Source organism: Brassica napus, chromosome C1 (genome assembly GCF_020379485.1).
Source record: "Brassica napus cultivar Da-Ae chromosome C1, Da-Ae, whole genome shotgun sequence".
NCBI classification, from domain to species: Eukaryota; Viridiplantae; Streptophyta; class Magnoliopsida; order Brassicales; family Brassicaceae; genus Brassica; species Brassica napus.
This window is the reverse complement of record NC_063444.1, coordinates 34017219-34037887: the sequence shown is the minus strand read 5'-3', so window position 1 is coordinate 34037887 and position 20669 is coordinate 34017219. Positions and strand designations below refer to the sequence as shown.

Sequence of the window (20669 nt, the reverse complement as noted above, 5' to 3'; positions counted from 1 at the left end):
CTTCTAATAATATCATTGACAATCCATTTAGTTGATTACTAATCTTATTTTGGTAACATTTTCTATAAATAAATCAAAACATAAATTGTATAATATGGAAAAATATGATAAAATTATATTAACATCAACATTATTTTTCCTTTATGAAATCCTCAGGGATTAGATGATAATTTGTTTTTTTCAGATTTGATAAATTCCTAGAAAATAATAAAAACTTACAAAAGAAAATGAATAAATAGATTAAAAAAGTCACATGAGTCGCATCAATTCCGATTAAAAAAAAGTAGAAGTTGAGCAACTGATAATTTAAGTCCTTTGTTATAATATATATCTTGTTTACAAAGTTATTTTATCAAAATATAGAATATAAAACAAAAATATTAAGAAGAACGTCTATTAAATATAACTAAGGTGTGCTTAGCTAAATGGGTTATTTAAAAATGAGTTGTGATAAAATAGACTGACTTTGTTAGAAAAGGTAAGTATTGAATGAGATAATTTTTAATTCCTATTTTCTCCTAAACTCTAGAAAGAAAAGAATAAAAAGAAAAAGTAGTAAAAGGGAGCAAACGGTCAGTCGAACTCATCAAATATAAACATAAACAATTATGAGGAGGACACGAACCATTAAGCTACAGCGGTAAATTAACAAAAAATGGTGCCCCTGTGATATATACCAATTTTGGTGCTTAAAACCCTTGCTTCATGAACTTTAACCTATGGCTTCCATCACGATGAACCTTCGGTTGACCCAAGCAAAATCTAAACCAAAACCAAGAGAAACCTTAAAAAAGAACCAACATTTACAAATGGAACCTGATTTCGACGCTTAGAGCATCATTATCCAGGTTTTCTTAGGACAGAGTTCTTAGGGGAATATAAGAAAATGTTTCTTAATTTTTAAAAACTCCGTCCTAAGAAATCCTGGATAATGATGCTCTTAGGGAACCACCAAAACCACTGTTACACGATTTAGATCTGAGAAAGTTTAGAGATGGAAGAGTATAGTTTGATCATTCTTATTAGCTTTAGAAGCCACAATGGACAAATTGACAGCAAAACACAAACCATAACAAACAAAAATCCTAAACATATTAGTAGAGATAGAAACCTAAACACTAAACCAAGAAAATTTGACTAAACTTAAGAGATAAGAATCCAGTGACTAAAAGCAAAAACTTTCTGCCGATAACCGTTGTTGCAACACTACATCAGATCCACTCATAACCGTTCTAACTCTTCCCGTTAAAACATCACGTCTTCAGCCGGAAACACCGAACTATTACTGATGCAGCTGGAAACCATCAATAAAACACATCTGCCAAAATCATGGCCAAATCTAGAAGCTAGGAACATTGGCCGAAAAAGATTAAAAAGGAAATTGTTTCTGAGAAAAAGGCAGTTGCCTAAGATTTTAATAGAAAAAAAAAGAGATGCTTACGGTTTCAAACTTTCAATAATAATATTTTGTGGAAACAAGATAAATCATATAACATTTTGTATTTTCTGAATTTGTGTTTATTAACTTTAAATACCAACTAGATTTTGATCCGCGTTTTAAAAACGCGAGTTTGTTTTCCTCTTAAATGTTTTTAAAAAATTGAAATAATTGTGAAATGTAATATTTTCATTTATTTTTATTTCCTCGTTTTTAGTTGCCAAAAAAAATTATGAGTTTTTATTATTATTTTATAAAAGACAATGTATGTTTACGAAATGGTAATTGATTTTCTGAAAGGATTCAAAATGGTATTTATCTAATCAATAAATTTTATTATGTAGTGAATTTTTAAAAAATTTATTTTATTTAAAATTTCAACCGGTTAATAAACTGTAATTTAAAGTGTGAAACTCATTAGTCCACAGATTTGATTCGTTTTTCATATTACATTATAAATATTTCAATATTTTTTGAAAGTTTAAATTTTATTGAGGAAACAGAAAAATCTAATAATCATGTGTGTAATTATGTGTTAATGTGGGTTTATTTTTGTGCATATTAAACAATATATTTGAAATTGGCCCGAATGGCCCAAAAGAAAAAGTTTTGTGCCGAAAAAATGTGTGATCTATGACCATTCACTTTAAGAAAAAACAGAAAAGGAAAGAAACAAAAATTTATGTCTCGATGTAATATTATTTTCTAACAATCGTAAAATTGTTTATTCTGTAAATCTATACTATTATTTGAGAAGTGAATTTGCTTATTGTCATCTTTTCCATGATTTTAGTTAATTTGCTTATTTGTCATTTTTTTACATGATTTTAAGATAAATTATTAGGTTAATTAATATTTTTATTTTAAATTTTGCTTACTTATCATTTTTTCCATGATTTTAGTTAATTTGCTTAATTGTCATTTTTTCGATGATTTTTAGAATAAATCATTAGTTTAATTAATATTATTATTTAAAATTTTATTTTAAAATATATATATTTATCATGATATTAAAGATAATTAATAAACATTAAACTATTCTACTGATATATATATATATATATATATACTATTAATTTAAAAAATATATTTTAATATATAATTATCATGATATTTAGGACATTTAATTAATAAATAGATATTAACAATTGATATTAGCAATATCTACTGATAATATAATCATTACTTTTATCTTATATTAATTTATGATTTTAATGACTAATATTATAGCCATTTCTTTGATTTTTATTGGAAATATTGATGAAATAAAAATTTTATATACAAGTATTTTAATATATCTAAATTAACCATTTTCTTTGGTTTATTCGGTTGATCGTTTAATATACTCAACCACATCCATATACTGCGGTTTCTTAAAAATAACATCCATTCAGTTTACTCGGTACTACCAAATCAAGACCGTTTTCCCTATTTCGGTTTGGTTCGGTTTAAAATGGTTCGGTTTTACCGGATTGAACACTCCTAGACTATTGTTATTTTATTAATGTTTTGTAGTTGTGATTTTTTTATAATCCTTTCCAGTACCACATGATTTCTTTTCAGTCCAAATACTACATGTATTTAATTTCAAATACAAATTTCCTAATTTAATTATTACTATAGAAAAGATTTTGATCCAATAAAACATAATTTAGTACATTTATTACCAATATGAATATTGAAGTTTTATAATTTATAATAATTTAGATTTTGTATCTAATTTAGTTATTATTATTTTATAAAAATAAATATTAGAATTAAAAATTGTTATGTATATAGATATATTAATCCACACAAGGTGTGGGACATCAACTAGTTAGTATTAAATTATATCATAAAATGTTTTTTAACCATCCTAAAATCGTTAATATTAATAAAAAAATAAACCAAAATATTGTAACCCAAAATCTAGTTAGCATGTTAAAAATATAATATTGGATCATAAACTACAAAAGTATACCATAGGAATCAAATTTTATCATTATGTTTTTGATATTCTTTGTGTAAAAATATTATTATCAAATCTGGAATATAGTATAGAAATCGAGTGAAAAGTATGGTTAGAGTTAGGGTTATGTATCAGAGGAAAGAGGAAGCGAATCTAAACTATTGTTAGGGTTTAGGTTAAGTATTTTGGGTTTAGGGCATGTTTTTCGGTGTTCAGATTCACCTTTTAGGTATTAGCACTCGCTAACTTTTAATATTTGTCACCTATGTATAAAAAAATGTGAATAATGTCAGCAACAATCTACATGTATAAAAAATTATTGTATGTATCAAATTTCTTCAGAATATTGTTGAATTCCCATGCTCATAACAATATATTCTCACAAATTGATAGTGACATGTGTATGTATGGTATAATTCCAGTGAAATTAATCATACCTGGTTTATAACGGTTATTGTGGTCGTTAGATTTTGACACACAAATACGGATAGAGGAAACGCGGGGCTATTATATCACACTGTTAATTATGATTGACACACAAATACAATTAGGAAAGTGGGCCTATTATATCACAATGTTAGCGATGTTGTGAAACTAGAGAATAGAATCTATGTTTCTGTATTATTCATAAACATAAGGAGCTCTTTATATATAGGGAATTATACCGTCATAGAATAATGAAAAGACTAAAGAAAAGAAATACAAATATGGAAAGAGTACAAATCATAATCTAATAAGAAAAATGCAAGATGCCGATTCTCTCTCTCTCTCTCTCTCTCCTCACGGTCGACTCTCTCTCTCTAGCATTGGGCCGGTTATAAACCGGACCGGTTATGGACATCCACAATATGATTTATAACACTCTCCCTTGGATGCCATAACCATACAAGGATTGTAATACGCTTTAGATATTACCTCATTAAAACCTTACCAGGAAAACCCAGTGGGAAAAAACCATGGTGAAAGAAAAAGAGTACAACACGTATTACTCCCCATGTTCTGAACAACTAGCGGCTGGCCTCATGAACAGCTAAGATCCCCGAATGGTTTGAAGATGTGGCCGCGATCGTTATGGCCGTTCCACCATGTGTGAAAACATAGCATGTTTGTGATCGAGCATTGTGTGGATCCGAAAGATAACCTGCATCAACAAAATCAACTAAACCTTCTTTGTTTTGGTTAGTATAAAATAAACCCAAGTCTTTTGTTCCTTGCAGGTAACGAAGAACATGTGTAATCCCGTTCCAATGCCTTTGGGTTGGACAAGAGCTTAATCTAGACAATAGATTCACGGCAAAACATATATCTGGTCGTGTGACTAGCCAGATACATCAAAGCTCCTATGGCACTGGGATGTGGTACTTTGGGACCAAGGACATCTTTATCGTCCATCTTAGGACGGAACGGATCAGTGTCCAGGCCGAGGGACCTCACGACCATGGGGCTAGATAATGGGTGAGACTCGGCCATGTTGAATCTCTTGAGTACTTTTCTGTATATGCCATTTGATGCACAAGGATTCCATCTCTTATGTAGTCAAGCTGTAATCCCAAACAAAACTTTGTTTTTTTCAAGATCTTTCATCTCGAATTCTTTCTTAAGATATTCAACTGTTTGGGAATCTCTCTAGAGGTTCCTAGGATATTTAAATCATCAACATACACTGCTATAATCACAAAGCCCTGGCCGAATTTCTGTATAAAGATACAAGGGCTGATCGGATCATTCTTGTATCCTTCTCTCTCTAGGTACTCACTTAACCTATTGTACCACATTCGGCCTGATTGTTTCAATCCATAAAGTGACTTATTCAACTTTATACAGTGTTGTTCTCGAGTACTCGATTTGTTTTTCAACTCTATACCCTCTGGTACTTCATATAAATCTCATTATCCAGTGTCCCATATAAGTATGCAGTTACAACATCCATTAACCGCAAGTCTAATTTCTCTCTTATAGCCAGACTTATCAGGAATCTAAAAGTAGTAGCATCCACCACAAGGGAGTATGTCTCCTCATAATCTATTCCTGATCTCTGTGAGAATCCTTGTGCAACAAGCCGTGTTTTATATCTAACGACCTCGCCGTGTTCATTTCTTTTTCTCACAAAGACCCACTTATAGCGACTGGTTTAACATCATATGGTGTCCGGACTATTGGTCCAAAGACATCTGTCTTCTTTAAAGAGTTTAACTCCACATTTATAGCTTCTTTCCATTTGATCCAATCTGATCGTTGAGTGCACTCATAAATAGACGTGGGTTCATGATCCTCATTCAAATCCATAAGTTCAAGTGCTACCTTGTATGCAAATATATCATCAATGTCGACATTCTTTCTGTTTCATTGTATCCCAGACAAGACATAGTTTATTGAGATCTCATTATTACCAGGACCTTCACTACCTTAAATCTTGGCGTCCCAAGAATCAGTATTAGATACATCAGGGCCGGCCGCATCTAAGCATTCATGATCGGCCGCAATCGCTATTTGGGTTTTGGGATCGGCCGCGGTTAAGTCCCGGGATTTAGGAATAGCCGCGGTCGTGTCTAGGGTTTCAACAACCTTGGTTTCATTCTCTGCACCTTTCTTAGTTTTCCGAGGGTTCTTATCTTTGGAACCTATTGGTCTACCACGTTTCAAACGTTGTCTAGACTCTGTAGCAACTTGATTATATCCCTCTTGAACATCAATTCTGATTGGTGCATTAGCAGCTGGTATATATGAACACAAAACATAGATGTCGAATTCAACTTCATTCTTTTAAACAATCTAAAGTTTCATAATCCATAAGATCGTCTCGTTCATGATTGAAATCATATTCACCATCTTGATAAGTCATATGAGCTTCAAGATTCTTCCCTTTCAAACTCTCTTGGTAGAGGTCAACGAGATGTTTGGGAGTACTACATGTCTTAGCCCAATGATTATCCATACCACATCTATGGCACACGGATTTGGTCGAGTTTTGTGGTTTAAATGATGTACCACGGCCTCGGCCATGACCACGGCTTCCATAAGAGTTTCCTTGGCCACGACCATATGAGTTGCCTCGGCCACGGCCATATGAGTTACCTCGGCCACCACGTCCATGCTATTTTCCACGACCATGGCCGTGTTGGCTATCACTCTGGACATGGTTCGACTCTTTCTTATCCTCTATGGCCGCATGTGCCTCAGGTAATAGTTTTGTTCTAGGAGGTCTCAATTCACTGTTTCTCATCAACAGTTCATTGTTCTGCTCACCGAGCAAGAGACAAGAGATCAGATTAGCATAAGTTGTGAATCCCTTCTCACGGTGCTGTTGTTGTAACAACACATTGCTTGTGTGGAAGGTGGAAAAGGTTTTCTCAAGCATATCATTATCCGTTATATCCTCACCACACAATTTCAATTTAGAAACTATCTTAACTAGGGCCGAGTTATACTCGTCCACAGACTTGAAGTCCTGGATTCTGAGATTCCTCCAATCATACGTAGCTTTTGGTAATAACACCGTTCTCTGGTGATCATATCTCATTTTTAACTCTGTCCAAAAGACTAGAGGATTCTCAATAGTCAAATACTAATCTTTGAGACTCTCAATAAGATGATGGCGTATAATTAATATCGCACTGTATCTATCTTTCTCACTTGCATTATTGCCCTCGATGATACATTCACCGAGTCCCTTGGATTTTAGGATGATCTTAGCATCAAGTGTCCATTGCAAGTAATTATCTCCAGAGAGATTTCGGGCAGCAAAATCCAAGTTGTTGATTTTCGACTTCTGAAATCATATGTTTCATAATTTAGATTAAAAAGTGTTCAAGCGAATGCAATCAATATGCTCAAGCAATCCAAATTCTAGGTATGATGCAAATATGTCATTCGTATGTGATGCATACATGTTCAATTTTAGCATTCGGATTCTATATGCAATCAGTTCGTACAATTATGCATGCATGATGCAAACAAGCCGCACGGCTACAATCTTAGCAAACGGTTTCAATGCAATCAATACAATGGTCATTCGTTTTCAATCTTAGCAAATGGTTTTCTAAGAGTTCAATGTGTAATTGCAATCAAACAGTCGAGCAATGCATCAATTAGGGTTCATTCAATAATGTATGAAAACTATCAATACTAGGCGGATTATTATCAAGACGAGAATGCATAAATCATTTAACCTAGCTAGCGATTTCTATTTCAATTCAAGCATTCGGTTTTAATCAATCAAACATGATAGTATTCGATTTTAATTTCAAGATATTAGGGTTTTGATCAAACAATCAATACGACTTCAATTTGAAAATCATTCAATCGGTTTTATCAATTCAAACAACCAAATTCAAGAATGAGATTATCAATCCTAGCAATCGATTTCTATGTGATCAAATTCAATACGGTTTTAATTAATCAAGGCTAGCATACTATATCCAAACATACAATCATTCAAACAATCAATTTCGATCTCAAAGATTAATCAGGGTTTGGATAAAATCAATTATGCATTAGCTTTAGGGTTTTAATCGATTTCATGCATAGCATGCATTATGCATGTATGCGGCTAAAGGTATTAGGAAAACGATTTTGATCATTAGATCAATTGGGGTTTAGGGAATCGAACTTATGATTATGAGCTTCGATTTACTCATTAGGGTTTTGATCTATTACCCTAGGGTTTCAATTAGGGTTTAAGGATTACCTTAACCTCAAGTAGGGTTGAATGGACCACCAATGAGATGAGGATCGCGAGCTGAACGTTGAGATTGATATGCGAACGAGCTGAGGTCGTCTAGAGCTGGAATGTATCGCGAGCTGTCCTTGCTGGTATCGGGAACGCAAGCTGAAGCTGAGATCGTCTGATCACGAACGGAAACAAGCTGTTATCGCGAGCGGTATCGAGTCGTCTATCGCGAGCTGGCTGAGATCGTGTCTCGGGATCGAGCTGAGACGGTCTTAGGTCGTGAGCTGGGATCGTGTCACGAACGGGAACATGATGAGTATTAGGTTTAGGGTTCGTGATCGGGAGTTCTCAACGGTTAGGGTTTATCGTCGAGGGGATTATGGATTCGCCGGCTAGGGTTTGTTTGGCTTAGGGTTTAGAGTAATCGTGCTGATAACGTGTTGTGAAACTAGATAATAGAATCTATGTTTCTGTATTATTCATAAACATAAGGATCCCTTTATATATAGGTAATTACACCGTCATAGAATAATGGAAAGATTAAAGAAATGAAATACAAATATGGAAAGAATACAAATCATAATCTAACAAGAAAAATGCAAGATGCCGATTCTCTCTCTCTCTTCACGGTCGACTCTCTTTCTCTAGCATTGAGCCGGTTCTGGACATCCACAATATGATTTATAACAAGCGAGTCAAAATCAAATTAAAATGGAGAATAATAGAACTAAAACGTTAGGAATTAAATTTACCGCAACACCCCTAATGAAGGAGTCGATTCCTTTGAAAAATTAGTGGCAGAAAGAGTAAATAACAAAGTATTTTAGAGGTTAAAATTAGATCGGATCATCAAGCTTTGATAGTATAGATTAAGGTGAAACAGAGTTAATATATCAATTAAAGAAAACATTAAAATCTTTCCTTATAAAACGATTTACAGCAGCATTTCCTAGGTGGAAAAATATATACAATAAATGTTTTCGATAGTAATGGTTTATTTCTTCTTTTGGCTAATTGACTTTCTAAAATAGTTTGTTTATAATAGCTCAATGAACAATATTTGGTTTTAATAGGGAACAAATAATATTCATATTTATTTGATCGTAACATCATCGTGTTAAAATCAATTATAAAGCCAATAACAGACTAATTAAATAACAAGGAAATTAATTTGATCATCTCAAATTAATATGAGGATTGCATTTTTATAAATTAACCAAATTAGGAAACTAATTTGATGCATGAATATGATCTTCGGTTATCATCTGTATAATTTAACGAGATTCACGGCACCGCTCAGCCGTCTCGCATCCTCTGTGGTAAGGATTGACTTCTTGCTTCTTGCAGGTGCTAGGATTCGCTTTATCGCAAGCCAAACTGTGATCTCCACTACCAAGATCACGATAATTTATGTATCTCGCCTCAATATTGGTTGCTGCAAGAGCCAAGAACACTACAAGAACTAGAGAGACCAACACTTTGACATTTTTAGACATCCTCATTTATTACTAATTATTTGCTATTTTTCAAATAAATTAAATAAATAAATTTATAAAAGAAACCCTGGGTAGGAGTTCAATTTATTTTTTTTATATATTTAAGTTTATTTGGAGTTGGCTCTGTGGAATTATGAGGAATAGTTTATTGGTGTTTATATAATGGAGAATATATGGAATTTCAAAGTTGGTTATTCTTGGATGATGATTAGTAACCACATAATTTTTAGAAACGGAATATTTTTAGTAAAGAGAGCTGGCAAATGTGTTTTAAATATGATTGTTTTGATTTATTTATTATAAGAAGATTGTAAATCAAAAGAATAATTATTTTCATTTATGTGTTCGTGCCAATTTAATTATATATGTAATAGTTATTTATTTCTCAATTATTCAATATATATTTATTATTTATTATTTTATAATATGTTAATAATAGTGTACGTAAAAACATTTCTATACTGAATGTTCATTCCGCGCAAATTGTGGATCTTAATCTAGTTGGGTTTAATAAAATATTGTTATTGATCGCTTATTACTTTCAACCTAATATAAGCAAAAATGTTTCCAGTGACTAATTCGTTTAAATGGTAAACTCACCTTATTTTCGTAAAAGCTAATTATGTGTAGCATTGTTGCAAGAGATATAATGTTTAGATTAATTTAAAACACATTTCCAGCTCTCTTTACTAAAAATATCTCTTTTCTAAAATTTATGTGGTTACTAATCATCATCCAAGAATAACCAACTTTGAAATTCCATATATTCTCCACTGTATAAACATGAATAAACTCTTCCTCATAATCCCACAGCCAATTCGAAATACAATTAAATATATAAATAAAATAAATTGAACTCCTACCCGAGGTTTCTTTTACAAATTTATTTTATTTAATTTATGGGCTTTTTGCAAAAGTAACTCAAAACTTGAAGTCAAACAGAAAACTAACCTTTTCTTTTGACTCCTTTTTTTTTTGAGATTTTAACCCCACACCTGCATTTTATCTACGAAAATGCCATTAACATTTTGTTTTTTTTTTTTTCGAAAATGGCTTCTTTACTGTCTCAACCTCATCATCTTCAAGTATTTACAATATTGCCACTGCAATGAATAGTGGCAACAACCTTGTACGAACTGTTTGGAGCTTTTAATGCCCTTTAATGCACGTAAATCTCTTTACACTCTCTCTGTTTCAATTGTTATGAACTAAAAACAACATTTCTTTCACTTTCTCTCTATATTCATCCAAAAAACTCAAGCTTTTGATTCAAAATATGGGCTATGGTTGACAGAGCCATATTTCTTTCGTTTTTACTTACGGTTGCTTTCGTTTGAGGTTCTGGGTGGTTGGAGAAGACCCTGTGTGCAAACGAAGTCATCTCACCTAGTTTAAGGTACGAATTTGAATTTTTTTTCAAGATCTGTTCGCGTAGAAGACTTACTAGTAAGTCATCTGTATGTAGAAGACTTACTGATGAGTCTGCTGGTCAAACGGACGACTTAAATTAAGTCGTCCAGCTTTGTTTGTTAAAAAAAACACTCCAGACGACTTATATATACGTCGTCTACGAGAAACGGGCTAGTTTTGCATTTGACCGAATCGTGTCAGATCTTTGACTATTTCTGGACGACTTATAATTCAGTCGTCTCTGGGAAAGTTAAAATTTTAATATTTTATGAAAACTTGACGACTTACGTGTAAGTCGTCCTAGGTTAGTTTTGTAATTGAAAAATAAAACTTCATAATTTAACTTTAACCAGACGACTTAATATAAAGTCGTCCCTCCAGAAGACTTAATTTAAAGTCGTCCGGGGAAAGCAAAGTCGTCCAGAATTTTTCCCAATTTTCTGGTCAAACCTTGCTTATCCCGGACGACCTTAAATTAAGTCGTTTAGCTGGACGACTTTCATCTAAGTCGTCTGGAGAAAGTTAAATTTCAAGTTTTATTTTTCAATTACAAAACTAACCTTAGGACGACTTACACGTAAGTCGTCAAGTTTTCATAAAATATTGAAATTTTAACTTTCCCAGAGACGACTGAATTATAAGTCGTCCAGAAATAGTCAAAGATCTGACACGATTCGGTCAAATGCAAAACTAGCCCGTTTCTCGTAGACGACTTATATATAAGTCGTCTGAAGTTTTTTTTTTAACAAACAAAGCCGGACGACTTAGAATTAAGTCGTCCCTTTTAATTTTCAATTGCAAAAGTGACCTCTTTAGACGACTTACCTTTAAGTCTTCTGGACGACTTAATGCTAAGTCGTCTGCGGCAATGTTTATTGAACTTCTTCATTTTCTCTATGTTTACTAATGTGTTTTATTTTGATTATTTGCAGATGATTTTTCAGTTACATGCAGTGTATGGAGAATGGTTGTTGAGAGATTTCCGTTGGGATTTTGTGGTTGATGATCTCAAAGGAGCAAGATTGTTTTTATTGAATGAAGATTCAACACATGCTGAACTTGTTGCAATGGCTCAAGAAGATTATAACCTGGACATGAGAACAGTGAGTGTGGAGATTAGCTACTCATTACCAGCAGAAATGATGATGGCTCCAGGCAGTCTTCCCATTCATGTTACAAGTGATAGACAAGTTCGAAACTTGCTGGAGATACTCAAAACCCATAGAGTATGTCTTTGTGTATCAAGCCGCAGCAAGGTCGAAACGGTTTCAGAGAAAAGGGATATTGATGAAGCTGGTGAATGGGAAAAAGATGTTGGTGATAATGATGAAGCTGGTGAATGGGAAGAAGATGTTGGTGGTGATGATGAAGATGTTGGTGATAATGAGTTTGTTGAAGATGAAAATCAAGATGGGGAGGAGGAAAATGGGGAGGAGGATGCTGATAATTCTATTGTTGGTGAAACGGATCAGAATGGTGGGGATTACAGTCTTTATGGAAAGGTTCCAGATGAGGACGAGGAAGATGATGATAATATTTGTTTTGAAGAAATCCAAAAGGCATATGCTAAGACAAATGCTATTGAAGGAGGAATGGTGAGAGTCTTTTGGCATGGCGCTTGATTACACCACTTCATACAGAGCACTGTTATATGCACAAAGATTGGTGAGAGGATCAGCAGAAGAAGGGTATTCGCGTCTGGCATCATATCTCGAGCAAATCTCCATTGCAAATCCTGATTCTATCACGGCGATAGAACTTGATTCTATGAAAAGATTTAAGTATCTATTTCTCTCTTTTGGAGCTTCTATCAAAGGTTTTAAGTATCAGAGAAGGGTCATTGTGGTGGATGGAACTCACCTAAGTGGAAAGTATGGAGGAACTATGTTAGTTGCAGCCGCACAAGATGGCAATTTTCAGATATTCCCATTGGCTTTTGGGATCGTGGATGAGGAAGATATACCTTCTTGGGAATGGTTTTTCACAAAATTGGCTAGTTGTATATCTCATGACAAGCCTCTGGTGATAGTCTCCGACCGGCACAAGGCCATTAAAAGTGCGTGTGATAAGGTGTTTCCTTGGGCAACCCGAGGAATATGTTATTATCACCTTCAAGATAACATTGTCAAAAAGTTTAAAGGGAAACATCTCATGTACTTGGTGAAAGGGGCTGCTTATGCTCACACGGTTTACGATTTTGACCGGTACATGGCTGAGATACGGAGTGCAAACCCGGAACTTGCAACGTATTTGGAGAAAGCCGACGTCAGGCTATGGTCAAGGGTTTATTGTAAGGGGAACAGGTTCAACATAAAAACAAGCAACATTGCTGAATCTATTAATTCCGCACTAAAGCGAGCAAGAGGATTTCCGATTACGTTCCTGCTGGAGTTCATAAGGCAGAAGTTAGGAAAATGGTATTGGAAAAGGAGACAAGATGCTTTGAGTCTCACAACTGAACATAGCCGGGCTGTTGAATACTTGCTTGCTGTTCGAGAAGAGATAGCGGGTATGATGACGGTCGAACCAATTGATGGATGGCATTTCTTTGTCAAAGGTGGCAAAATGGACTGTGTGGTTGATTTGGAACATGCAAAGTGTGATTGTGGTGTCTATGGAGTGGAGAAAATACCTTGCTCTCATGCTATAGCTGCTGGAATACATGCTGGTTTGCATATCTCCACACTTGTATGTCCACTGTACTCAAAGAATTATCTGTATGCAGGATACTCAGAGAATATATATCCTATCGTGTCACAACATATTGAGGAACGAGAATGCTTTCCTCCAGAACTAAAGCGTGGTCGGGGGAGACCGAAGAAATCAAGATGGCAATCTTGGTTGGAGCTATCTAGGATGAGAGGACACAAACCCAGGAAGAAACACAGGGCACGGAGATGCTCAAACTGCAAGGAAACTGGCCATACGAAACCACAATGTACACAACCAGTTGACTAGTTGTCCAGACGACCTAAATTTAAGTCGTCCCGTCTTGATTACCCGTCTAGACGACTAAATATTTAGTCGTCCAGTGTATTTTATTTTTAGACGACCTTCTACTAAGTCGTCCAGTGTATTTTATTTTTAGACGACCTTCTACTATCCCTTCAAGTGTATTTTATTTTTAGACGACCTTCTACTAAGTTGTCCAGTGTATTTTATTTTTAGACGACCTTCTACTATCCCTTCAAGTGTATTTTATTTTTAGACTACCTTCTACTATCCCTTCAAGTCGTCCAAACCTTCTAGACGACTTATTTGTAAGTCGTCCAGTTGGAAAACCTTCCAGACGACTTATAATAAGTCGTCCAAACCTTCTAGACGACTTATTTGTAAGTCGTCCAGTTGGAAAACCTTCCAGACGACTTATTTGTAAGTCGTCTAGTTGGAAAACCTTCCAGACGACTTATTTCTTCCAGACAACTTATATCATGTTCAAATACAAAAATCATGTTAAAAAATCATGTTCAAATACAAAAATCATGTTCAAAAATCATGTTCAAATACAAAAATCATGTTAAAAAATCATGTTCAAATACAAAAATCATGTTAAAAAATCATGTTCAAATACAAATCTAATCATACATGCCCACGAACTTATCACCATCCACATTTTCTTTCAGATGCTGATCAACAAGCTCCTTCCATATATCCACCGCCATATTATCCCTCATTTTCTTCGCGTTGCACCTAGCAAAGTCTTTAGGGTCAAAGGAGCCCCCGAGCGCATGACATTCAATGTACTTTACAGTGTACACGCCACAATCACCATTGTTGGCCGTGGGTACACCTTTCAGCGGTCTCTCATATGTGTATGGCTCCAACCCGTATTTGACCCGCATTTCGTCGGTGGCTGCGCACTCAACAAGCAGATAAGGGACCATCTGGAGAAAAGGCTCCATTATCGCATCCCATGCGTCTGGTACACTAGATGAAGGTATGCTGTCCCAGACGACTATGTGCCTCTTAGGGATCGATATCCAAATAGCAACCCAATGCTTGTCGTCCAAGTTCACTGGCGCATAGATATCATCAATGTCCTCCCCCCACTTCTTGTTTGATTGGCAAAATGAAGGTATTGATCCGTCATAAAAATACGACGCCCCACCAGGTAGAACTCTTCCTAAACCTTTGTGATCAGGTTCCGATGTTTTGAAGAGCTGATACTGCTCTCTCCAAGACTGAGAAAAGTTGTGATCCAGGAAGCACATTCGCTCGCTCCTGAAAGCTTGTGGGTTCTCCTGATACCTCTGCCTTAGCACATTAATCCAAGCATCTATATGCTGCATATTAAATATAACAAGTTAGAAGTTACCAGACGAAGACGACTTAATTATAAGTCGTCTACGTGGTCGTCCAAGTAGACGACTTTCCAGACGATTTATCTTTAAGTCGTCTGGAAAGTAGTCTACTTGGACGACTTTGTAGACGACTTAAATCGTGTGCAGAAGACTTACGCAGTCTTCCAGCCATCCTCTGGCTGTCCGGAGGAAGTGGTACCACCTTGTTGGTGATGTACGTGGTTTGTCCTCGATCTTAGTTAAATAATGACTGCAAACAAAAAAGCAATCAGTTTTGGACGACTAAATCAAGCTATTATGGGTAAAGCAATCACTTACGGATCAGTTTTCAACCAATCAGCGAGTTCCTTCAACTTTTCTTTGTTTACTGGCGGAAATGGATTATAGGCTGCCACTTTATCTTTTTTTTTCTCTGCCATATAAGGAGATCTCACAGTAGGAGCAGGTTTCTTCGCTCGTTTACTCTTTGCACGCTTGTCCAATACAACCAGGCTCGGTTGTGAAACTGGATCGCTTGGCTCGGTGGAAGCGAGGCTCGGTTGTTGATCTGTGGAAGCGAGGCTCGGTTGGTGATCGGTGGAAGTGACAGCAACAATCTCTTTGGAGGTGACACCATCTGCTTTATTTACCGAGTTCGCCTCGGTTGCTGTATCCTCCGGCAACCATCTCTGCAATAAAAGTTGCACACAAGTTAACCCTGGACGACTTAAATAAAAGTTGTCTGGACGACTAGTTGACCCTGGACGACTTAAATAAAAGTTGTCTGGACGACTAGTTGACCCTGGACGACTTAAAATTAAGTCTTCCGTGGTCAACTAGTCGTCCAGACAACTTACGTTTAAGTCGTCCAGGGTCAACTAGTCGTCCAGACAACTTTTACAGTCGTCTGGACAACTAGTTAACCCTGGATTTGATACTAACATATTTGATTTGAGGAGGCTGTTTCTTTTGAGGAGGAGGCTGTTTCTTTTGAAGAGGAGGAGGCTGCTGCTGTTTCTTTTGAGGAGGAGGAGGCTGCTGTTTGGTTTGATGAGGAGGAGGCTGGTTACTAACCACGGTTTCATTGGCATGAGGGGTAGCCTGTTTGTTTCTACCCCCGGTTTCTTTGGCAAGAGGGGTAGGCTGTTTATCTTGAGGGGTAGCCTGATTGGTTAGAGGTGGAGGGGTAGCCTGATTGGTGACACCAACCTTCTTCTCCACAGCTTCCAATCTATCAGACAACTTCCTAAACTCCCTCATGCACTTATTAAACCCTTTTTTCATAGCCTCAGCTACGCCCTTGAACATAATTTCCAACTCCTCTCTGGTCACCCCTCTAGCCTCTTCTCTAGCCTCTTCTCTAGCCTCTTCAGGAGCCTCTTTACGAGCTTTCTTCCGAGGTCTTGGATTGTCTTCCTCCTCCTCCTCCTCCTCCAACACAACCATCTCTTTGGCCTTCTTCGATGGAGTCACAACCTTAGGTTTTGTATTGACCTTAGTACCAGTGACTTCCCAGCAATCCATGGTCCACTTCCACGGTCTCCGCTCATACATGACTTTAATGATGTTCTCCGCGGGCAGGTCCTCAACCTCAGAGTCCCATTTTGGCCACATTTCACTAATGTCCTTCTCAACAAAGTTGATCACGCGGGTCTGCAGTAAATAGAAGAATCGAGTTAGATATTTGAAAAAAAATACTAAATAGACGACTTAATTATAAGTCGTCTACTAAGTCGTCCAGCTGGAAGACCTTCCAGACGACTTATAATAAGTCGTCTAATAAGTCGTCCAGATGGAAGACTTTCCAGACGACTTAATTAAGTCGTCCGATAAGTCGTCCAGCTGGGAAGACTTTCCAGACGCCTTATTATAAGTCGTCTAATAAGTCGTCCAGATGGAAGACCTTCCAGACGACTTATAATAAGTCGTCTAATAAGTCGTCCAGATGGAAGACTTTCCAGACGACTTATAATAAGTCGTCCAGCTGGGAAGACTTTCCAGACGACTTATTATAAGTCGTCCGATAAGTCGTCAAGCTGGACGACCTTCCAGACGACTTATAATAAGTCGTCTGCGCAGTCTTTTGGATTGAAGTAAATACCTGACTCAAGATAGCAGCTTTCATTGATCTGCGGCCTCTGCTGCCCTCGTAAGCCAGTATCGGTGGAGACGGACTGTCTGCTCTGGGACCACCAATACTAGCACCCAATTCCGGCATAGCTGTGTACGTCCAGACTTGAAGAACTTGTATAAACCCATCCACGGTGTAACAGCCAGCAATTTCTTTGTTCCACAAAGAGTCCATCAGCACCTTAAACGCGACTCTCCCCCATGGATAATTCTCAAACCGTTCTAAATCCATCACTAGCCTTGCCAGAGTAGATCGTGTAGCGGTTGAAAACTTTCTCCCTTCAATGAATCCAGTGAAGATGGAGAGGTACGCGAGCCGCTTGCGATCTTCCCTGGACCAATCCCCGCATCTCTTCAGTGCTGCTATTATCTGATCAGTAGTTGGCCCAGCTTCCAGATGAACTCCCAGCATCCCCCAGAAAGAAACCATCTCTGGGGTAACGTCACATTTTGGTGTCTCAAGGTCCTCGATGTACTCGCAGTTTAGACCAGTGAGGTTTTCAAACTCTAACAGTGAAAACCTCAAAGGTTCTGGACCAACGAGAGACCACATCTCATACTTCTTCTTAATGTCCAGCTTGAAACTGAGCATGTAGTGAACCAGCCTTGAAGCCCAACCAAATCCCTGCTCCTTGAACTTGATGAAAACTCCCAAACTCGACTCCTTGAGCTCTTCAAATTCGTCATCAGTAAGAGCTTTCCTAAGAGCAGTATGCAACTTGCTGTTATCCGTATGATACGAAATGCTATTGTGGGCTTCTGGCTCTTCCCCTGATGTGTATAACCTACGGGGGAGTTCTGGAATATCCATCCTTTTTGTCTGCAAAATAATCAAAGACAACAATATAAGTCCAGACGACTTAGTAGACGACTTAAATTTTAAGTCGTCTGGAAAGTCGTCCAGTCCAGTTTAAGTCGTCTGGAAAGTCTTCCAAATGGACGACTTATATTTAAGTCATCTACTAAGTCGTCCAGGTGGAAGACTTTCCAGACGACTTAAATTACTTACAAGTCTTCCAGTCGCAGAAGGAGTTGGAGTACTCGTCATTGCGGTTATTGATCTGAAAAAATAAACGTGAAACGGTGAGAATGAGTAAATTGATAGAGACAACGTTTTATGTTCATCTTTTCCTCGAGATTGATGACTTAGCGGCGTTAGGGTTTACAGAGAAACGGCGCTAAGGTTTACAGAGAAGAAGCGGCGGCGCTAGGGTTTAGAAGAAGCGGCGGCGCTAGTGTTTAGAGGAAGCGGCGGTGAGAACGTTGGTGACCACGGTGGCGAGGGCGACGGTTTGTTCAGAAATAGTGGAAGCGGCGGCGCTAGGGTTTAGAGGAATCGGCGGCGCTAGGGTTTAGAGGAATCGGCGGCGCTAGGGTTAGAAGAAGCTGCGGCGACAACGGTGAGAATGAAGTGAGATAGATAGCTGACGTTGAGAACGATGGTTTGTTCGGAAATCGTGGGAATTCGAAATCGCCTTTGAGAGAGAACTGTTAGGGTTTCTGAATTTCGTGAAAAATGAAACAAAAAAAATAAAAATCACCTTATATATTGGGTAAATAATCCGGTTAGCTTTAAAAGTACATTGGTAAACTTTAAGGTTTGGTCCGGTTTAGACGACTTATTCTGGCTGATAATGTACAACAGACGACTTAATATTTAGTCGTCTGTTTTCAGACGACAAAATATTAAGTCGTCCTAGACCCTAAAATGAACCCCTAAACTAAAATGACTAGATTAACTAACTAACCACGTTATAAAATCAAATTATACTTAAATAGTGTTTACTATACATAGAAATGAACACGCATAAGTAATTTTAAAAATTTTCAAAAACGGTTTTAATGCTTTCCAAAATCTAACCCTAAGAACACATACAATACTACAACATATGTTGATGAAACATAAACTAAAGAATATCATGACTCACTACTTTCACTCATCTATGCTGAAAACAATTGAAATTTGTTATATCTTAATTTATACCTCCTAAGACATATGTTAATTACATAATTCCCATTTTTCACTTATCAAAATATTTTTTACAAAAATTTTAAATTATGTTTAAGACTAACTGTCCAGACGACTTTCAGTTAAGTCGTCTGGACGACTTATTTTCAAGTCGTCTAAACAGACGACTTGCGAGGGGTAGAAACGTAAAAAAAATTCCGTTTTTTTGTTTGGTCACAAGGGGATAGTTGTAATTTCAATAGCCTTTTAGGTTACTTTTGCCTTTGACCCAAGTTGGAGTATTGTTTTGGTTTGACTCCAAGTTTTGAGTCACACTTGGCAATTCTCCCTTAATTTATTTGAAAAATAACAAATAATAGTAATAAATGAGGATGTCTACAAATGTCAAAGTGTTGGTCTCTCTAGTTCTTGTAGTGTTATTGGCTCTTGCAGCAACCAATATTGAGGCAAGATACATAAATTATCGCGATCTTCGTAGTGGAGATCACAGTTTGTCTTGCGATAAAGGGAATCCTAGCACCTGCACGAAGCAAGAAGTCAATCGTTACCAAAGAGGATGCGAGACGGCTGATCGGTGCCGTGAATCTGGTTAATTTATACAGATGATAACCGAAGAGCATATTCATGCATCAAATTAGTTTCCTAATTATTATAATAGATTGACAGGCTTCTAACTTGGAGAACAAATCTTGGTTAGTTTGTACAAATGCAATCCTCATATTGATTTGAGATGATCAAATTGATTTCGTTAGTATTTAATTAGTCTCTTATTAGTTTTGTATTATTTTAACACAATGATGTTACGATCAAACAAATATAAATATGTTGCTCCCTGTTTAAACTAAATTTGGAGCTATTTTACTTTCATAACTAGGTAGAGACATGCGCCTTGCGCAGGGTTAGATTAATATTATATTTACAAAAACATATCTTTCTTTAATTATAGTTTCTAAATTTACAATATAAAAACTTTAAATATTAAAACTAAATTACATGGAATAATATGTAAACCGATCAAATATGATATAGGCTAATGATTGGGATGAAATGCATATATAGGCTGATGTTTATATATAACCAATGGTGTCAAAAAATATATATGTATATATAGAAGAACCAATTAGTAGAACCATTAATGCAAAACAAATTGCTATAAAATTGGGTATATTCGACACCAAATAAATAAAATATTTTTAATTGCGGATTTTTTTTCTAATTTACATGCCTGACTATAACTTTCCTTTAATATTTCAAAGAAATTTTAAAAGCGAATAAGTCTTATAGAGTCATGTCGTACATATCGTAATGCACTATGTGTTTGAAATATTA

The 20669-nt window shown here is 36.2% G+C and overlaps 1 protein-coding gene and 1 pseudogene across 1 annotated transcript; one reads left to right on the top strand and one right to left on the bottom strand.

Moving 5' to 3' along the window:
* Positions 1-6141: 6141 nt before the first annotated feature.
* LOC106373720 lies at positions 6142-9557 on the bottom strand (annotated as a pseudogene).
* Positions 9558-10337: 780 nt separating this feature from the next.
* Positions 10338-20186, top strand: LOC125580756 (protein RALF-like 15). Its single transcript, XM_048745833.1, has 2 exons — positions 10338-10448; positions 19675-20186. The coding sequence occupies exon 2, from the start codon at positions 19706-19708 to the stop codon at positions 19931-19933; it is 228 nt and encodes a 75-aa protein (XP_048601790.1). The 5' UTR covers positions 10338-10448; positions 19675-19705; the 3' UTR covers positions 19934-20186.
* The last annotated feature ends 483 nt before the right edge of the window (positions 20187-20669 follow it).

Excerpts from the sequence above, each read along its gene's own strand:
- LOC125580756 (XM_048745833.1), top strand. The coding sequence starts at position 19,706 with ATGAGGATGTCTACAAATGTCAAAGTGTTGGTCTCTCTAGTTCTTGTA.